Source organism: Danio rerio, chromosome 9, assembly GCF_052040795.2.
Source record: "Danio rerio strain M-AB ecotype USA chromosome 9, GRCz13ab, whole genome shotgun sequence".
NCBI lineage: Eukaryota > Metazoa > Chordata > Actinopteri > Cypriniformes > Danionidae > Danio > Danio rerio.
In genome coordinates this window covers 45,662,470-45,682,400 of record NC_141029.1, presented here as the reverse complement: position 1 = coordinate 45,682,400, position 19,931 = coordinate 45,662,470, and the positions used below count along the sequence as shown (strand labels likewise).

At 36.4% G+C, this 19,931-nt stretch overlaps 2 protein-coding genes across 11 annotated transcripts in view; one reads left to right on the top strand and one right to left on the bottom strand.

The window, feature by feature from the left end:
* The window catches only part of ube2e3 (ubiquitin-conjugating enzyme E2E 3 (UBC4/5 homolog, yeast)), an 83,214-nt gene extending 68,063 nt beyond the window's left edge, over positions 1-15,151 (bottom strand). The window contains exons 1-3 of the mRNA NM_200921.3: positions 14,805-15,151; positions 13,018-13,224; positions 12,034-12,084 (exon numbers count right to left, since the gene is read on the bottom strand). Of these exons, the coding sequence (NP_957215.2) occupies positions 12,034-12,084; positions 13,018-13,217 (251 nt within the window). The 5' untranslated portion in view covers positions 13,218-13,224; positions 14,805-15,151. The remainder of the gene's footprint in view (positions 1-12,033; positions 12,085-13,017; positions 13,225-14,804) is intronic.
* LOC147835390 (uncharacterized) overlaps positions 15,007-19,931 on the top strand; it is a 136,239-nt gene continuing 131,314 nt past the window's right edge. For 9 of the 10 annotated variants that reach the window (XR_015499826.1, XR_015499823.1, XR_015499824.1 and 6 more), the window contains exon 1: positions 15,007-15,264. The gene's annotated coding sequence lies outside the window, so the exon portion shown is untranslated. Of the gene's footprint in view, positions 15,265-17,593; positions 17,641-19,931 lie in introns of all 10 variants that reach the window. The other variant, XM_087268406.1, reaches the window with a different exon arrangement.

The window sequence follows — 19,931 nt, the reverse complement described above, 5'->3', positions numbered from 1 at the left end:
AGGAGCTTGCTTTTGTAGGGGTGTGATTATAATGTAGCGTCTGTTGTTGGCGTCCCAAAGGGGAAATCCTTTTGCCCACACCAGACAACAGCTCATCAAACGGTGCTCAGCTCAGTCTAAAGCACTGCTGAAAGCTTCCATCATCCAGATATAGTTTCTAGAGGAGTTAAACTTATAGAGCCGGGTGCATCTCTAAAAGGATACGGTGGACTCAGACACGGCGCTGAATGAATCTACGCTGTTTTTCAGCCTTTCTAAAGCAAATAAACACAGCTGTTCTCTTAATGAAATCCAAGTTAGCAATTTAGCAATAAAGCTGGAGCCACAGAGCATACAGAAACCCTGCCCATGATTTGAATCCATGACTATTGTGAAGTGAATTTGTCACATAAAATAAGCGAATTTGACATGCAAACAAAGCTAATAAGCTCAAAATGTTCACAAATAGCGCGATATGTTCGCAAATAGCGCAATTTATTTACAAATGCCGCGTCTGGTGTGAACACCGCATCCTACTGAATGTATAAAATATATGAAAACGTTGAAAGATAAAGTGTGCATGTTCTTTGTCTATATGAATGAAGCAGTTTGGTTTACTAAACACAAACTGAAGCAAAATACACATAATGAGCAATGTCATACTAAGCCTCTGGGGTTGAAGACCGCGTATACGCGTTTTCATCTGTCGTCAAACTGCTGAAATGAACTTAAATTACACTTTCAGTTTTGATCGTACAGATAGGATCAATACATCAATCGAATCGGTTATGTGTCTACTTTTTGTTGTGTACACTCAACAACAACAACAAACGTGTGTTCTTTTGCAAAATAAGAAAAACAAACAGTGTAGACATTCTGTCTCTGTTAACTGCTTTTACAAGCACATCAGTAAAATGCGCTGAAACTCAGCGAAAACAAAACACACAGAGAAGAGACATGTATTTCTAGAAAGCGTGAAGTGTCTACTTTTAAATGCAGCTATGCATGTTGAAAACAAACATTGCTTGATAAAGTAATCAGTATGAAACCAACACTATGTCTTGTTTCTCAGTGTAATCTCATTAGTTTTAATGTGACCACGCCCACGAGGCATTGTTATTACAAGCGTCTGAAGACGCGTGCAGACTGTGGTTAGAAAAACACGTCACTAAAATAAAAGGAAACTCAGCAAATATTTAACAAAGATGATGATTTATGACATATGTATAAAGCTTGATGTGTCTACTTTTGCATTAACCAATTCAAGTCGAAAACAAACAATCTCTTTTTATGTAATCCGTATAAAAGTAAGGATTCTCCTATACTGCCTCATTACAGCTAATGTGATCCCGCCTCTCAGTAAGCACGCTGTTCATATTGTTCATATAAAACAATTGATATAAAATAAAAGTGGTTTTATTTTAGTTTTTGTATTTGAGAATGTAATAAAAACACATTTCATAGGGTTCAAATTTTAATTTAGTTACTCTTACTAGATTGTTATTATATCAAAAATAGTTTAAAGATTAATCTAACAAGCCTTTTGACTTTTACATTTTTTAAAGAGGCAATAGGAAATATTTGAAAAACTTTTGACTGCATGTCTAATAAAACCAAAATAATAATAACAATAATACATTTTATTTGTATAGCACTTTTCCTACACACATATGCAACTCAAAGCGCTTCACAAACAAACAAATAATAAGAAATAACATCAATATCCGGTGTAAAATATAATCAAATAAAACAACAAATATATATACTCAGATAAACATAACTATAGGGGGTATTTCAAAAAGGCCGAAGTTGGGTATTCAGCGTGTTTGTTTTGGTGTTTTCAAATATCAACATCATTTGGCAAAAGTTGCTTAGGGCATAAAAATTAACTCCAAAAAAAAAGAAATTCTCCACCTAAGCCAAGAGGGCGCTCTCATGCAAAACTCCAAATACACATGAAGAAGTAACCCAGAAAATCCTCATAGTAGTTGCTGGATAAAAAAGAAAATTTAACTGCTTTCACTAATTCAGTTATCTAATAAACACTCAAATACACAATCACTCCACAGAAGGATTTATTTAAAACACTCGCATAAAGGTTTAAAGTGAATTTGGAGTGAATTAAATATGAACCAGACAAGATTTTATGTAAAAGAAGGTGGAGCTGAATCACAATCAAATGTGATGCTAGAAATCCTGATCCAATTTTTTGGTGCATTCTTATTAAATTCCTGAAAAACTATGTCATAAAATTAAATACAGCTTGAAAGCATACAAGCAAATGGAGCTGCAAAATTAAACACTGAATAAATGTGTTATTGATTCAAATACCCATGCAATCTTATTCCTAAATGTCAATGATTCGGTTAATAAACCTTTGGCAAGTATGATTACAGCGAACATTCATTCCGCTGTGATTAACTTTTTTCAGAACCTTTAATACATTGCATTTCTTTTTTTGTTCAGCAGTCTATTCTGAATCAAGCTATCTGATGTTATAAATTAATAAAAATGAGTAGTACATATATACTTTTTATATAAATGTGCTTCTTAATACACATAAAGCAATAAAGATAAACAAAGACAAAAAAGTATCTAACCAAACCATACAAGCACAGTAAAAGAGTGTTCATTCTTTCAGCAATATTGCTATTTGTTTACTACTGATGTATTTTTTACATGCAAGTAGGCTTAACCACTGACACAAAGTCACACACAAAGGCTAGCCACAAACATCCTTTATATGTCTGTCAGTAGAGTTTCGTGAAGAAAAAAAGCCTGCATAAGTTATGACTTCACAGAGCATTTTGCAGAGAAAACACTAAAACCACACAGTCATGCAATGGGCCTTTTTTTCTTATGGCAGGTTTTAACTCGGCAATTCTCAAAGCTTTCAGAAACATTTCAGAATTTATGAAAACTTTTTTTTTTTTTTGTATAAATAGCAAAAATGTTCTAGCTCTTTCGATCTTTTCCAAATATTTTGAAACAGTGCTCCTCATCCACCGGGCCACAGACCAGTACCGGTCAGTGGATCAATTGGTACCCGGACGCTCAAGAAATCATTAATTATTTCCGTTTTATTTATTATCCAAGTCTGAACGATCTTTTATTTTGAAAAACTTTTTTATTATGAAAAATTTTCTCGCTTGCATCTCGGTCACTTGAGTGCCAAATTTAAGCCACAAGCAGCAAAATGAGTAAGAAACAGAAGTCTTTGGAAAGTTTTTTGCTAAGAGGAAAAGGCCCAGTAAAGGATCCGCAAACTGCCAAGGAATAGATCCGCAACCCATTTATCAACAAATCAGGTGAATCCACTATGTCTGTACAAGAAGATCGACTGCTGAAGATCGCAAATGACCACGGCCTTTTAGGGGCTGTTCGCATTTCAGGTCTTTTCCAGAGTTCGCGCAAGTTAGTTGTTTTCAATCAAGGTGACTTGTGCTTTATTTTTAAATTGCGAGGTCCCAGAACAGGAACCTTGCAGGGTAATGGATCCGGCATATTAACAGAGAAGGGAGAGGTGTCGCGAACGAAAGTGAAGAGCGCGGGGGTGGAGGTGTTGTGGACGAAAGTAAAGAGCAGGGAAGAGGAAATGTTGTCGCGGACAAAAATGAAGAGTGTTGGGGAGTCGCTTAAGAAAGTAAAGAGCAGAAGAGGCGTGTGAGAGTGTGAGTAGGGGGATCGGTAAAATGAGCATAAATTAAGCCCCAGGCATGAGCTCGCACCTTCCAGACACACCCAGTTGAATGTTGCGAGTGCACTGCGAGTCATGTTACAAGAACTGATTAATCAGCTTCATAGTTTGTATGGAATAAACTGGAAAAAAATCATGTCTGCAAAATTGTTGCAAACAATTTATGTGTAAAATCTAAACAAATAAATTTGGTAATGTTCAACTTAATTTATTTGTTTTAATTCAGCCAAGTTTCAATCACTTAAAAAAAATTGTAAATCCAAGGAATTATCTTTTTTTATACTTTTTTAGAGGGTTTTCAACTTTAATTGGAAAGGACAGTGGAGGTTACAGACAGGAAATTTTTTAGGAGTAGAGAGAGGGGAAGGGTCAGTAAAAGACCTCGAACCAGGAATCAAACTCGGGTCACTGTGGGCACCATGGTGCTATATGTCGGCGCACTAAACCACTAGGCTATTGGCGCCAACCACAGAACACCCATTATTTTTTGTAATGAAACTTGTATCAGTGACAACTTGCCATCCTCTAAAAAAGGTTGATGGTTGATGGTTGAAACTACTTATTTCAAATTAGCTGAAACATCACAAATCTTGTGGGTTTTTTGGAACAACTTAATTGTTTTATGTTCAATTCACTTAATTTTTTCCAAAACCAATTAACTTAACTGATTTGAGTTGGGATAACATAAATAAATAGCATGGAACCCTGCATTTCTTACAGTGTGGACTACTTTTTTAGCGCGTTGATGTATTTCATTTTTATTATTATTTTGACCACATCCAATATAGCCTTTACTGTATGCTAAATGCTGTGCAATATTTCTGTGCTCTCCATTAAAAAAACAGCATGCAGGTATGAAATGGCACCAGCAAATGACAGAATATTTGGTTTCATTCAAGTAATGAAGCCCTGAACAAGCATAAGGAATAAACTTGAAGGCATATGAAAGGCTTGAGAAATATGTGATACGTTCCCACAGATACTATGTGATGTGGCACATTACCAACAAATCAGTATAATATGTCAGCCTCCAGGTAAACGGTGCTCAAGGGACATGCTGTCTGAGAAAAGAGCCTGTGAGGGAGCTAATGATGAACGTTACGGGATAAACATCTCGGTGTGCTGAACTGTGTGGCTGCACAGATCCGACCATGAAAAGCCACCAAATCCCTGCATTGTCAATTACCATTATCAGCATCTCTGGCTTGCGGCTCCAAGCTGCTGAACTGATCTCACGGCTGGCAAAGCGCATGCTGTGTTACGCCCTCTTAAAAAAGAAAAAAAAAACATGGCATATTCGCTTCTGAACATTTGCGCAAAGGAACAGTTCACTCAAAAATCGAAAGAAATTCACTCAAAGCATTTACTGCCTCAATTCGCTCCAAAATATACGGCCGACTTTCTTCTGAGGAACTCAACAGGGGAGAAATCCTGACTGTTTCTTTCAATGCAATTACAATAAATGGTGATTTCCACGCTTCAGAATCAAATCATTCAAAAGGATAAAAGAAATGAAAAGTGGTGAATGAGACCAATGCACTAGATTCCAGTTTTTCTGAAGCATTACAATAGTTCTGTGTAATGAGCATCCTGAAATCCTGAAAGCTGCCATACTTCATAAACATTTAACACTTGAGCTTTGATGGCAAATAAAATCAGCTATGCAAAGAATGTAAATTGCTACTGTTAAACATCACATCTGCATTGCATTTGCATGAATACATTACAGAATGAAACCATGAGAATTTAGCAAATGGCTCAAATATGAAAAGGGGATTTCAAACATTAAAACTAGTAGAAGAGCTGTAAATTGTTGTTTTTTTTCCTCCCACTGATAGCAACCACTAAAATGTCACACAGTGTAACTGGGTAACACTTAAAGGTTCAGGACACCCCGGAGAACTTTTTTTTATTATATTAACAGATTTGTGTGTGTTGAGCATCAGTTAAGACAATGTTAGCACCTGTCAGCTTTAATTGTGGGGAAAACTGGATAATTTTGAGCTTTTGTCAGCTAATTTCAGCTTCCGGGTTTAAAATGATTTTTAGGGCGGGATCAAGATCGGCGACGTAGCGCAGTACTGCAAGTGCAATGATGACGCGTCCGTTTCTCATTATTATTCATAGCGGAGTTTTCTTATCCTATGACAACAGCCGGCTGCTTAATTATTCATGAGACCTGCCAGACTTGCCAGTGTCAAGCCCGAGCTGAGAGACACGGAAACCACGGCACAGTATTTAGCCGTTCATGAAGGCTCATATGCGTTTGTTTCCATGATCCACGGGGTTTGTTGCATGTTTTCCCCCGCGATCTTGTCAGGGCCGATCATACAGCAAAGCTGTGTGTGTGCTGCTAGCATTTTTGTCGGGAGAGCAGCACGAGAATTAGAGAATGGCGGACGCTGTCTTTTATTAGGAGTTCGTTCACATTCAGACACATCGCCGTGCTGCTGTGTTTGCCTAAATCCTCCAGATTACCAGCAGGGTTAATGGTTAAAATAGACAGGTCAGGAGACCTGCTGCACTGAGTCTGCTGGATACGGGGATTGAGGGAGAAGTCCTCATTTATAGGGTTTACATGAACACACTTATCTTTTTGATGATATAAATTGTGGTTATGTGTATATGAAATTACGAATAACAAATGTAGCCGGGCACTAAATCCCTGTTCATTTCTTTGCATTTTAACTTTGTAAACTATAAACTCATGCGTCTCCTCACGGTTTGTCTCATTTTGTGAGCTAACTGACAACAGTTGTTCGCTTACGTTCTCCCCTGCTGGCCACGCCCACTCCTGCCCGATGCTCGCGGAGCTCCACGCCCATTAATCATGCATCTTTTGAAAAAATTCTGAAGTAGTCTTTAAACGAAAGTGGGGGGTGTCATGGCCCTTTAAGAATAATGGTCCATTAATTAATGTATTTACTAGGACTGCACAATATATAGCTTCAGCATCAATATCGCAATGTGATCATTTGCAATAGTCACATCGCAGGATATGCAATTTAGCATGTGTGTTATTATTTATCAATTGCATGTTCTTTTTTAACGTCTGTAATTGTATGATGACATTACGTTATAAGAAACTGTACAATTTGTAAGCTTAACTACAATTAATTTTATTGAATTATTTTTATTTTTATTGCATTCAGTCACTGTACATGAATACTGTTAGACTCTGGAAATGATAAAACACTATATTTCAATTGTATTTTCTTGATTGTATTTATAGATTGTTATGCGCGAAAATACAAACAACACATGCAAATACAGAAATGCAAAGCAAATAGCACAAACCACAATGAACATGTGTTGGGGGATGCCAAAAAGTGTATAAATTGTTCATTAGATTTTATGAAGATGCAAATAGTAAACATTAATTCACCGATCTCAGACACACACTCCAAGTAGCACAGAAAACAACAATAATTGTATAGATTGTTTATTGGATTTTATGGAGATGCACGCCCACTGCAGAATCATCCTAATTAACCTAACATTAGAATTTCTATCCAAATAGAAATATTAAGTCATCTGCTGAAATTGTATTCGTATCACAAAATAAAATTATCGTGCAGCCCTAATATTTATTAACATTAACTAAGTATAATAATGATAATAATAATAATGAATAATCTTGTGCAGTGTTTATTAATCATAATTTAACATTAACTAAAGCATTATTAAAATGCAAAGTTCTGCTTGTTAATGCACAGTTAACATGCACTAACTAAATATAACATTAACTAAAATTAACAAAGATTAACAAATATAGGGTTGGGCGATGTCGACCGATTTTGCATCGTACGATGTATAATGTGAAGCATCGCGATGGATGATGGCATCGTCGTAATTGGCAGTGAATTAATTATTCACAAATAATGAATTAATTCATAACTAATTAATTATTTGTAGCCTGGCGTTTCAACCTGAACCTCATGGCCTTTGTTTTACCGATAACCAATTCATAAATAAATAAAGATTATTTACAAACAAATTACACAGACAAACCATCTGTCAGTCACTTTTTCCATGAGACTCTGGCAAGAAAAGGCAGAGTGATCCGTGTCGTTATAATGGCGTCGACAAAAAGGTGCACAACCAACAGGAAAGAAACCAACAGTATCTGAGTCAGTATGTTTTCGCTAAAATTACTAAGTACAAGCATGAAAGCGAAAGATTAAAGCAGCGTACTGAGGCTGTGACACACTACCTGAAAGATTTAAAAAAAACTGAAGAGTCGTTAGATAGAGACAAGATTAATTAAATATCACGTTAAACAACTATAGTGAGATCGATATCATTCGCAATAGTCACATAGTTGAATCTGTAATGTAAAGTTCAGCTTCAGTTTATTCATACCTCAGGAAATTTCAGTGGAGTTAGAGATGATTAAGAACCATATTGTTGAGACTTGAGAGATTGTGATGTTTAACTTAAGAGTAAAAGAGTGCTCGTTCGCTTTGTTTTTAAGGCCTGTGACTCTAAGATTTCAAGGGTATTTAAATAATTTGTGTTGTAAAATTCATTGCATTTAACTTTTATACAGTGAAGGCCATGCAATTTTATTTGCTTACATTTGATTATTTAACTTATACTCAAAGTAAAAAATAATAATAAATCAATCAATAAATAAATCAATAAAATTTAATTTATGCAATTTATCTGGCCGACAACATCATCCCAATCCATAAAAATAAAATTGAGTTCTTTCCAAATTGAGCTACTCAAGTAATCTGGTGAAATAATTATAATCATATCGCATTCGCAATAAATATTGCAGAAATAAAAAATATTGCAATTTCCAATACCATGCAGTGCTAGTCCATTAGTTAAAGTGTTACCAGCAACTGTTAATATTTAAAAAAAAATAAATGAATAAATAAAATAAAAATTAAAAATAACATTGTAGGCCCTTCAAACAATGAGGTTTTACATATTTATAAGCAATAATCCCTAAATTATCTTAAGAAAATGTAGCAAAAACTAGTATGCGTGTTCATTTTTACATTATATCTATTATTACGCTGAATGAGGATGGACCATTAGTTCACCCAAAGTTTCACAAAAGTTCCACACAATTCTCTCATGTTGTCCAAAACCACAAATCGATTGAGTTAACTTAATAATTTTTACAAATGTATGTGGGTTCAACATGAAACAATCAGATTGTGCCAAAAACAACTTAAAGAATTGTGTTGCTTCAACTCATTTTATACAATTAGTTTGTACTCTTGTATTTTTGGTGTACTGGACTTGCCAGAGAGGAGCTTTTACTTGCATATAAATTGCTTTGTGTGTAATTTAAAATCTCTTTTATCATTTTAATTTCAGGCAAACACCAAACATGAGACAAAAAACATTTACATTTCACAACAGACAGCTTTCAACTGTTCTGAACATCAGCACAATGTGGTCTAATATCAGATACTGACATGTATTAAAAGGTTATATGATAAACCAGGCTGCATTTTTGCATCTGCTGAGTTTTATCAGCCCAAGTGTGTAGTGTCAGTAGTGCATGACCTGTCAACTGAGCTCAGACCAGTTGCTGGAGGTGTTTCCGACATGACGCTGGATCAAATGAACGTGCTGTATTCAGTGCCTGTTTTTGGACATTGGACTTGCGCTCTGCTTTATCTGATGTTGGGTAACTGAGACACTCGAGCACTCTCCTGGACTGCTAAATTAACAAAAAGCAACAAGGCTAAATGCATGTGTTGCACAGTGGGAATAAAATGTTTGCAGGGTTGCTGCTTCTACCTAAACTGTACATTTACAGCCTTTATACAGGTCTAACCTCTGGTGTAAACAACATGTGTAATGTAAATTTTGGGTGGCTAATGCTGTCATTCAAAGGTTGAATACTGTCATTTGAATTTATATACTGTCATTCAAAGGTTTGGTGAGATTTTCTTAATAATGGTCATGCATTATTTTAAGGTACAATTCTCGCTATTAACAAACCATCATCGAAGAATTTTAGCTCAATAAACTCTTAATTTGCTGCTTATTTATACTTTAAAAGGTAGTAGTTGGGTTTAGTTAATGGATAGGATTAAGAATGTAGAATAAGATCACACTACATAGATACTAAAAACAGCAAGGTAAGTAATAAGCAAATAGTTAATATAACTGGTACTTGAACTAAAATAGGGTTTCATCAAGTCAAATTAAAGACTTTTTAAGACACAAGATCACAAGATCCTTCCAAAAACCTTCTTGGGTGCTAATTTGGTGGTTATATATATATTTAAGTTATATTGTGAATGAAAGCAGCTGAGCTTAGGCCTGTCATAATAATCAATATATCGACTTATCCATAACACATGGGCATGACCTCAATCATTTTTGATGCAATATATATCGCCCATGCATAAAAACATTTCTAGAAACTTTTTAGCTGTGCAACATTTCTATCTCTATTGGAGGAGTCAGTGTCACTATGGTTAAATATACACTAGTATTTACTATAAATTACTTGAGTATATTTTCATCTGGGTGTCTGACAAATTAAAATAGATCTGGTAGCAGATATCACAGCCTCTTATACTTTTTACTTTTTTGCTAACATTTATTATTATTTATTTAGGGTATGCATTAAGGCTGCACAAAATAATGGAAAAAATTGACATTGCAATGTTTTGTATTTCTGCGATATATATTGTGATATGAGGCGACGCAGTGGCTCAGTAGGTAGTGCTGTCGCCTCACTGCAAGAAGGCCGCTGGGTCGAATCTCGGCTCAGTTGGCGTTTATGTGTGGAGTTTGCATGTTCTCCCAGTGTTCGCGTGGGTTTCCTCCGGGTGCTCCGGTTTCCACCACAGTCCAAAGACATGCGTTACAGGTGAATTGGGTAGGCTAAATACAGTAAATTACTGTATGTAAATTCTCTACAAATTACTGTGAGGTAGTTAACAGTAATTTACTGTGATTTTGTTACATTCAATTACTGTGAAATTACAGCCATATAGTCTAATATATGGAGAGTATAAGGAGAGTGCACAGCCATATAGTGGTCTACAGTATTATCTTGTAGAATTAACTATATTTTTCTGTGAAGCAGGCTTCCCTTGGCTAGTCATCCTGACATTTACCTTGACTTTGAAATCATTTTGAGTGTTTAACAGTGTTTGGTTTTATAAATCAATTAATTTTGTTCCAGTTTATTGCAGTTTTGGGCTAAGCACAAAGTTATGCTCATTAAAATGTATGTTATATTTCCATGTTAACCTTCTAAAATTAAAAACAGGTGTAGTGCACCCAAAAAGGAAAATTCAGTTTGACTTTTACGCCGTTTCCATACAGGATGATTTTCTTTCAAGTTATTTTAGAAGATGTAACCAAATTGTCTTGGGGCTGCATTAACATTCTGTTATTTCTAAATATAAAAAGTACCAATACAAGCATAAAAGTCCATTTGTAATAATTTCATGTTATGTTAAATGAAATTTACAGTAACTTGCTGTAAACATGCTAATTTGATTAATTTCACAACAAAATTCTGAATGCAATGCATTACCTTAAATGTTTACAGTTAAATCCTGTAGTCATACTAATGTAATTTACTGTGAAAAATTACAGTAACGTTGTGAAAATCTAGATTTTTTTTTTACAGTGTACTGTAAACCATGTTCTGTCAAATATGCCGTCGAAAACCAATGCGATAATCTTAAAACGTCCAGTACATTACTAAAATATGATCCTAGTAAGTGAAGTCTCACACCATCAAACCACACTGGAAGGAGCCAGTACATGACACAATGCCTATAAATCTAGTTTGAAAGGCATAAATCAATAAGCATAAAACTCTGCCAATATACCAGAAAGCCAACACACATATCGAACACAGACGTTTAAGAAGATTATCAACCAGTGGAGACTCTTCACATAAAAATAACACGCGCAGACAACAACCCAAAAACGGCCGTCCTTCAAAGCAAAATAACACAAGCGCTACAGAGGGAATTTTAAAAGCTCCCTCGTCTTGTTCTGGCATCTCTAGGTCAGCTCATTAAAGCAGATGGGGGGGTTCAGCAGTAAGTTCAGCATGAGGATGTGAAATCAAAGCCATATGCTTCGGAGCAGCATCTGCCATATTATTAAAAACACAACAGCGCCAAGACCACAGGAACATCAGTAACAATAATGCTCTGAGGGAGAAAAAAAAAACTCATCCTTCCCAACTCTTTGAAGCAGAGGAGCAAAATGCCACATTGATCAAGAATGAGACCATTAGTTTTTTAAAAAAAAGAGGCTTAAAAACTTTAACAGTTGGAGCTAAAAAGTCAATTCCTTCCTATAGCGATTCCTTCTCAAAGCAGATCAAATATGACAGCATGCGTTAAATAACATACCTGCAGTTGGGTGGAGGATCCAGAGTGATTTCTGCAAGCTCTTTCTGGATTCTGCGAGAGGAGAAGAGAGGGAGAGAAAGCTGTAAGAATTGCAAGCAGCCAGGGAATTACACTGCCCTCTACCTCTGCTGCGTTTACTGCACGGCTGGCTCTCCCTTCAGCACAGCTAACATGGCTGCTTCCTCTTTGTTCTCGGAGGCATAACCCGAATCCCATAACAGGAAAACTTTGCCGTGCTCATTTCTGCCGTTCCCTCCATCGCACACCGTTGATCTTCACCTCGGCTCAAAGCCTGCTCCCCTCAGCTCCCAGCCCACCCCTCGACGGCGCGTTTAAGTCACTTTAAGCACAATAGATTTTCTTTTAAAGCTTATATGCAAATGAGACCGAGGGAGGGAGGGAGAAAGGGGGGTGTGCTCGAGCATATTTGACAAGAGCTTTAATGCACAGCTCGGGTGCTGTTACTAAAGCATTATCAACAGTGTGTAAAGGAGCCGGGGCAGGATTTTTGACACACATTTCTTTTTAATAATAACGGTTTGATCTGTTATTCCACCCACATTGAGAAAGTCTGTGGCGTTTAATGAGCACTGATGTGAACTAATTGGGTTTTTTTTCAGCACCAAATTCACTATGAGTGTGGAATCTTTGTGTTTACAAAAGAAAAGGATCCTGGTTACAAAGCAGATTTGATTCACCTCTCTTGTTTCTCACAATAACTTTATGCAAGAGTTCACTGCAACTTTTCCTAAGTAAACACAGCATGCTTCATTGAAATATAAATATAAGCCGATCACACATCATCATACTGTTTCTTTGCCCATGCAGTTAAGTAATTATTTAAGCTTAGCAGCTTAATGCTTTCATTCTCAAGGATAGAGCACGAAAGACTAAACTGTTAATTGGCAGATTGTGAAAATAACCTTAAATGCACAAAAAGTGATTATAATTTTACAAAATAACATTTAAAATGGTCATATTTACCTCTTTGCGCTGGAGGATAATTTGGCTGTTGTTTTGCTGGACAGTTTGGTGGATTTTTTCTGCTGTTGTGGAGGCGTTGGTTGTTTTCGCTCCTCTTGTTCCTCTGGTTCTGGCACCGGGAGATCTCTCTGATCCGCATCAGAACTACCGCTGCTGGTGCTGGGACTTTCATCATCTGACCGTTGTCTTTCACTGGACATTTTCCACCTTCGTAAAGGACAACAAGAGGTTCTGAACCAGTGTTGACTGCAGAAAGGTCTCCAGGGGTTTAAGCAAATCTCAGATTTGCTCAAAAGAAACTTCAACCCTAACCTGAATGTTGTCTGGAGCCCTAACCCTTACGTTTCTAAATACAAACATAAGTCACGTTGGATGAGCTTGTCAGGAAGGTAAGCAAATATGCAGGTGACACATCATGCAAACTTAATTTAGACTGTTTCAACATACAGATTACTATAGCAAGCTCTGTTAGAATTTATTTAGCTTCATCTATTTCCCACAAACACACATAATAGCATTAATTTATACTAGTAGGGCTTTCTTTTTTTACATGTGACTATTAGTCTGAATGGCTAGTTTATAGATTTAATTACCTTTTAAGATTTAAGATGTTATTAGTAACGATTGGAAAACGCGCTAACCATTAATTACAGGCCCTTTAGGGAAACTAAAATGGTTCAAGGCAACTACTTGTTTACCTCTACTGCTTTCTAATGAACAGGTACTAGTAAAACTGGAATAGGCATCAGCAACAGCTGGAATGCATGCTGGATGGAGGTAAATAGCTGATAACTGAATCACAGATTCTCATATAATTTAATTAGAAAAAAATATGCTACTAGCAACAATGAAATAGTTACTTGTCGTTACTGGAATGAATAAACATTAGCAACTAGTCACGACTGCTATCTAATGAAGCTACTAGTCAGTGTGGATTACTTGCACTGCTGATTAAAAGAAGTGCTGGTAAACACACACACAAATATGTATTCGTTATTTTTCAATGGCTTGCCATAGGACCAACAATCAAAACCAGCCATCCAGCATTTGGACTCAGCACAAGCAAACGTATGGATGATCCAATCCGATCCAATTACATCAAACTGTTGTCATCCTGAAGGACAAAACGTCCACGTTTTCACACGTTAAGCCACATACACACCAACTTAATCCATTAGCGACTGAGCTGATAGTATTTGTAAATAGCGCAACATTGTTGCAACCATTATGACGTTTCACATGGATCCGCGATACATTGTATCAGTTTTGCGCTTAATGTTACAAGCTGCAGCGACCATCGCACGTTCACAAAACCCTCCTCCGCGAAAAGAGCCTTGAGTTTTTTCGCTTTCCATCTGCTGAATAGGTGCAAGTGGCCGAGCTTACGAGAGTAAACGAGAAAAACACACGGCTGTTCCAGCAGAATCTAGCGCTGAGAAGAAGGAGATTTCAAGAGCTGCAAAGCAAAGCAATAATTGCACCTATTCGCAGCATGTCCACCCCCTTCACTTTAGGAGAACAAGGCGATATCGCGAGCGGATTGCGAGTACACAAAAAAATCGAGTCGTTTAACGCACGCCGGGGCGAAAAGATTCAGATTGGATCTTTTAAAATCCTTTGTAAGAGGTTTGTTATGGTAGGAGGCACTCCAGTATCAGCATGGTGTACCAACTGATGCGTGAAGTCAGTTTCGAGCTCCCTTCTCTTCAGACCTGAAAATACTAAGAAAGGACGATGTTACCCCGCCTAACGTGGACTCTACGAGACCCTTAGAGCTTCTCCTTTACCTTAGACGCGGTCCTGTCCTGAACTGGGGTGGTTAGGAGTGTTAAAAATCCAGTTGAAATGGAGCCGGGAAGACGACGGGCTCCGGCCGAGCTGTGAACATTGGAGAGTAGGAAGGAGAGGAGGCGCTGCACTTTTACTCGGGGCCGACAGGTGGCGCTGTACGGCGCGTGGACATAAGCGTCTACCGCCTCGGCTGCTTTCACAAAACCTTTAAAACCAACGTGAAACTGTTTCGCCTCACGATACGCTCCACTTGAGCTGGATTTGTCAATGCATCAGCCTGCATGCGTGTGAAGAAGGCATAAGCGGTGACCGACCGTCCTGTCCCCGAGAATGAGGGGATGTTGTGGCGTCAGGAGGAAGTTTGACATGTTGTTGTTGTGAGGCTCCATGGTGAGAGCAATCAGCTCACGGAAACTTTGAGCGTGGGTGAGAAGTTTGGCTGGAATTCCAGTGCAGGTGGGAGTCCCTGTACAGCTCTGCATGACTTACACCGCATGACTTCTCTATTGTCTACTCTACAGCACCACTGTAGGACTTCTCTATAGTCAGTAGTGTACTTCTCAATTCTGCATGCTCTTTTGCTTCTCTCTTGTATATAATGCTATGTTATGGTATATACTGCATGACTTCTAGTCTGTTTAACATTCTGCTGTTCTCAGTTCTCTCTGTTGCTTCATTTTTATATGTTCTATTACACTTTCTGATTTAAAGTTGACTAGATACCACATACATGACTTCTAGTCTGTTCTACTCTCTGCATTTTAATGGTAAAAAGTCAATATAGTATAAATATCTTTACTCAGTAGTGTACTTCTCAATTCTGGATGCTCTTTTGCTTCTCTCTTGTCTTTACTGCTATGTTATGGTATATACTGCATGACTTCTAGTCCTTTCAACACTTTGCCTTATTAATGAATAGGGTATATGCTGTTCTCACTTCTCTCTGTTGCTTAATTTTATATGATCCATTACACTTTCTGATTTAAAGTTGGCTAGATACCACATACATGACCTTTAGTCTGTTTTACTCCCTGCATTTTAATGGAAAAAGTAAATATAGTATATATGTCTTTACTCAGTAGTGTACTTCTCAATTCTGGATGCTCTTTTGCTTCTCTCTTGTCTATAATGCAATGTTACAGTATATACTGCATTACTTCTAGTCTGTTCTACATTCTGCTTTATTATTAAATGGTGTATAAACTTTTATCAGTTTTCTCTATTGCCTAATTTTTGCATGCATGACTTCTAGTCAATTCTACGCTGCATTATTATAATGAAAAGTCTATATAGTTTAATTTCCTTATAGTCAGTAGTGTACTTCTCAATTCTGCATGCTTTTTTTTTTTCATTCTCTCCTATCTATACTGCTATGTTATGGTATATACTGCATGACTTCTAGTCTGTTCTACATTCTGCCTTAATATTATTAACAGTTTATATTAGGCATGGGCCAGTATAAGATTCTGATGGTATGATAACCTTGGATGAAAATATCACGGTTTCACGGTATCATGGTATTGTGATTACAGGTCTAAAATATATTCTTTTTTAAATGTCTGGATAAAAAAAAAAAAAAAAATTTCCCTTTTGAAAACGTTATTTAATTTGATTAAAGATTTTAAATATTTTGGAGCAGTAAACATGTCAGGCTAAATAATGAAAATCAATTATTGACTTTTGCAGTTCTCATTTGTTTCAAAGTCAGATTTCTTTACCACTTAAAACAGCATCTTTGGATATCTTTTCCGCTGGAGACACTGTTGTCCTAAATAAAACTAACAACTAAAATGTAAATAAAAAGTCTTACTCATACCTTAGGAATAGTATTACAGAACATTTTTGGCGGTTTTCAAACCGTGACTTTTCCAAATACCTTGAAAACAGTTATCGTCTCATGCCTAGTCTATTTACTAATCTCAGTTGCTTTATTTTTATATTTTCTTTGACACTTTCTAATTTAAAGTAGGTTATATACCATATATGACTTCTACTCTGCTCTACACTGCATTAAAATAGTGAAAAGTCTATATAGCATAATATATTTTTAAAGTCAGTAGAGTGTACTTCTTAATTCCGGATGCTCTTTTGCTTCTCTCTTGTCTAAACTGCTATATCATAGTTAGGCTGGGACCGGTATAAGTTTCTGATGGTGTGATAACCTCGGAAAAAAATACCATGGTTTCACTGTATCTCGGTATTGTGATTACTGCTCTAAAGTATGCTATTTTTAAGTATCTGGGTAATAAAAATAAATAAATAATTTTCCTCACTTAACAATTTATTTTATTTTAAGAAACATTTATAATTTTTGCAACAGTAAACATGTCAGGCTAAATAGTTAAAAACAATAGTTGACTTCTGCTCTCTTCATTAGTTACAAAAACACAGATTTCCTTACAACACATAAAAATACATAAACCTAACATATACCTTGGGAACGGTGTCACAGAACATTTTAACCATATTAAAACCTTGACTTTTCCAAACCGTGGTAAATCTTGAAACCAATTATCATCCCATGTCTAATCATAGTATACACTGCATGACCTCTGGTTTGTTCTACATTCTGCCTTATTATTATGGACAATGTCATTCTCAATTCTGTCTGTTGTTTAATTTTTATACTTTCTATTTTACTTTCTGATTCATTCTGCATGTAGCCTACTGTTCTACTTCTTCTTTATCATAATAAATCATGTATATACTTTCTCTGTTGTCAGTAATTTTCAGTTCTCTCTGTTGCTTAAACTTTATATTTTCTATTACACTTTCTGTTTCATAGTGTATACTGCATCACTTCTTGTCTTTTCTACATTATTACAATAAAAGGTCTGTATAATATCTTTATAGTCCGTAGTGTACTTCTCAGTTCTATATGTTGCTTATTGTTTATATTTTCTACTTCTAATTCCACATTTTTCTAATCTTGTACATTTTGCTTGACACTAACAAACTCTCTATATACAGTAATATGTATTTTAGGCTTTATTATTATACTGCATGGTGTCTAGTCTGTTCTACATTCTTCTTTGTTATAATGAGTAGTTTGCATACTTTCTCTGTTGTCAGTAATTCTCAGTTCTCTCTGTTGCTTAAACTTTATATTTTCTATCACGCTTTCTGTTTTTTAGCGTAAACTGCATGACCTCTAGTCTGTTCTACACTTAACATTATTATAATGAAAACTCTTTACAGTATAATATCTCGATAGTAAGCAGTGTACTTCTCATTTCTTCATGTTGCTTTATTTTTCTATTGCCTGCAACACATTCTTCTACCACATACTTAATTACATTCTGCTTGACACTAATACACTGTCGATAGTATGGAGTCAATCTAGTGTCATATACTTGTAAAATAAAATAAAGTTTTGCAAACAAAAAATGCAGTATTGAGCAAAAAATAAATGATTAAATGCAAATCTTCAAAAATCGAAAATTTGTTTTTTAAAAATAAAAAAAATTGCAAAAAAAAAAAAACTAAAATACCTGCAAATAAAATATATATACTGCAAAACATTTTTTATTGCCTTTTCAAAACCCATCCAGTCAATTGCAATGCTCATTTTTATTTGCTTTTTAGGGTCAAGGGAACTTTTAGGGACTTTTAGGGTCAAGGCCCAGACCTACTGGTCCCTAAGGGCCTACTCACACTATGCCATCCGTACCGTGCCCATGCCCGTTTCCCGGATCGTTTGAGAAGTGTGAGTGCGCTGAATCGGCCTCAAGCACAGTTCACTTGGCCGGCCCTGGCCCGGTTGGAAGAGGTGGGCCTGTGTGCTGTTCACTTGGGCTTTAGCGCGGTACATTTGTAATGTGAGTGCAAAACGTGCCAAAGCCCGAAACTGAAAGTGAGACATGACTTTTAAGGCGCTGTTTCATATGGATTTATTAATCATTCTTAGTGTTCAGTGAATGCAAACTGCCGTAGTTTATTAAAGACGAGAACTCCTCACAGCACAACAGCTGCGCGCCTTCAGCAGACCTCCTCATTCCTGCAGCACGAGGGCTTTATGATTGTTTATGAGCGCCAAAAGTGGCGGATCTGTTCAAATATCTGACTGCGTGTCACCGCATCCCTAAGGACTGTTTGGCAAAATATTTGACTCCATGTCACACTGCATATCAAACCGACTGAAACGATATAACTAGAGAAATCTCCACTGTGCTGCTGAGGCAAACTGTGCAAACTGCACTCACACTACAAACGTACCGCGCCAAAGCCCAAGTGAACCGCGCTCAGGCCCACTTCTTCAAACCGGGCCAGGGCCGGCTTAGTGAACCGTGCTTGAGCCCGATTCAGCGCACTCACACTTCTCAAACGATCCAGGAAACGGGCCAGGGCACGGTACGGATGGCATAGTGTGAGTAGGCCGTAAGACCACCTTGGTGATACTGTCTCCAGGTAAAATCGTCGGTTAAATGGAGGCAGGTCTGGACCTGTCCTAAATGCATTGCTTAATTTTTCATTTGCAGTTCTTTTTTTATTCGCAAATTTCATTTTTAGTCCTCAACTTAATTTTCCCTTTGCAGTTCTTTATTTTTGTTAAAATATTTCTCCAAAATGTATTTTTGCTTTGTGATTTTTTTAGAATTGCATTTATTTATTTTTGCTCACTTTATTTTTTTGTTTGCAAAACTCTCTTTTATTTTGCAAGTATATATGGCCTTAGATTGACTCCATATGATACAGTATGTACTGAATGACCTCTAAGGGACTAAGCCAAAAAGGAAAGGAACGAATGAACGAATGAATGACTTCTTTATAGTCAGTAGAATATACTTTCCTATTGTTTACGTTTTCAATACTAAATTCTGCATGAGTTCTAGTCTATAGCAAATTCCGCTTTTATAATGTTTGATCTCTTAACTGTAAGACTTTTCTCTTTTGTCTATAATAATTTATGCTTTATTATTATGACTTCTAGACAGTTCTACATTCAGCATTATTATAATAAATATTCTATATACTGAAGTGTAATTCCTCTATATTCAACAGTTTACTTCGCAGTCCTATATGCTATTTAAATTGTCTATTGACTATAACACTTTCTACTTTATAGTATTTTCTTTTTCATGACTAGTCTTTATTACATTTCCTTAAAACAGTGCATAGTCTAT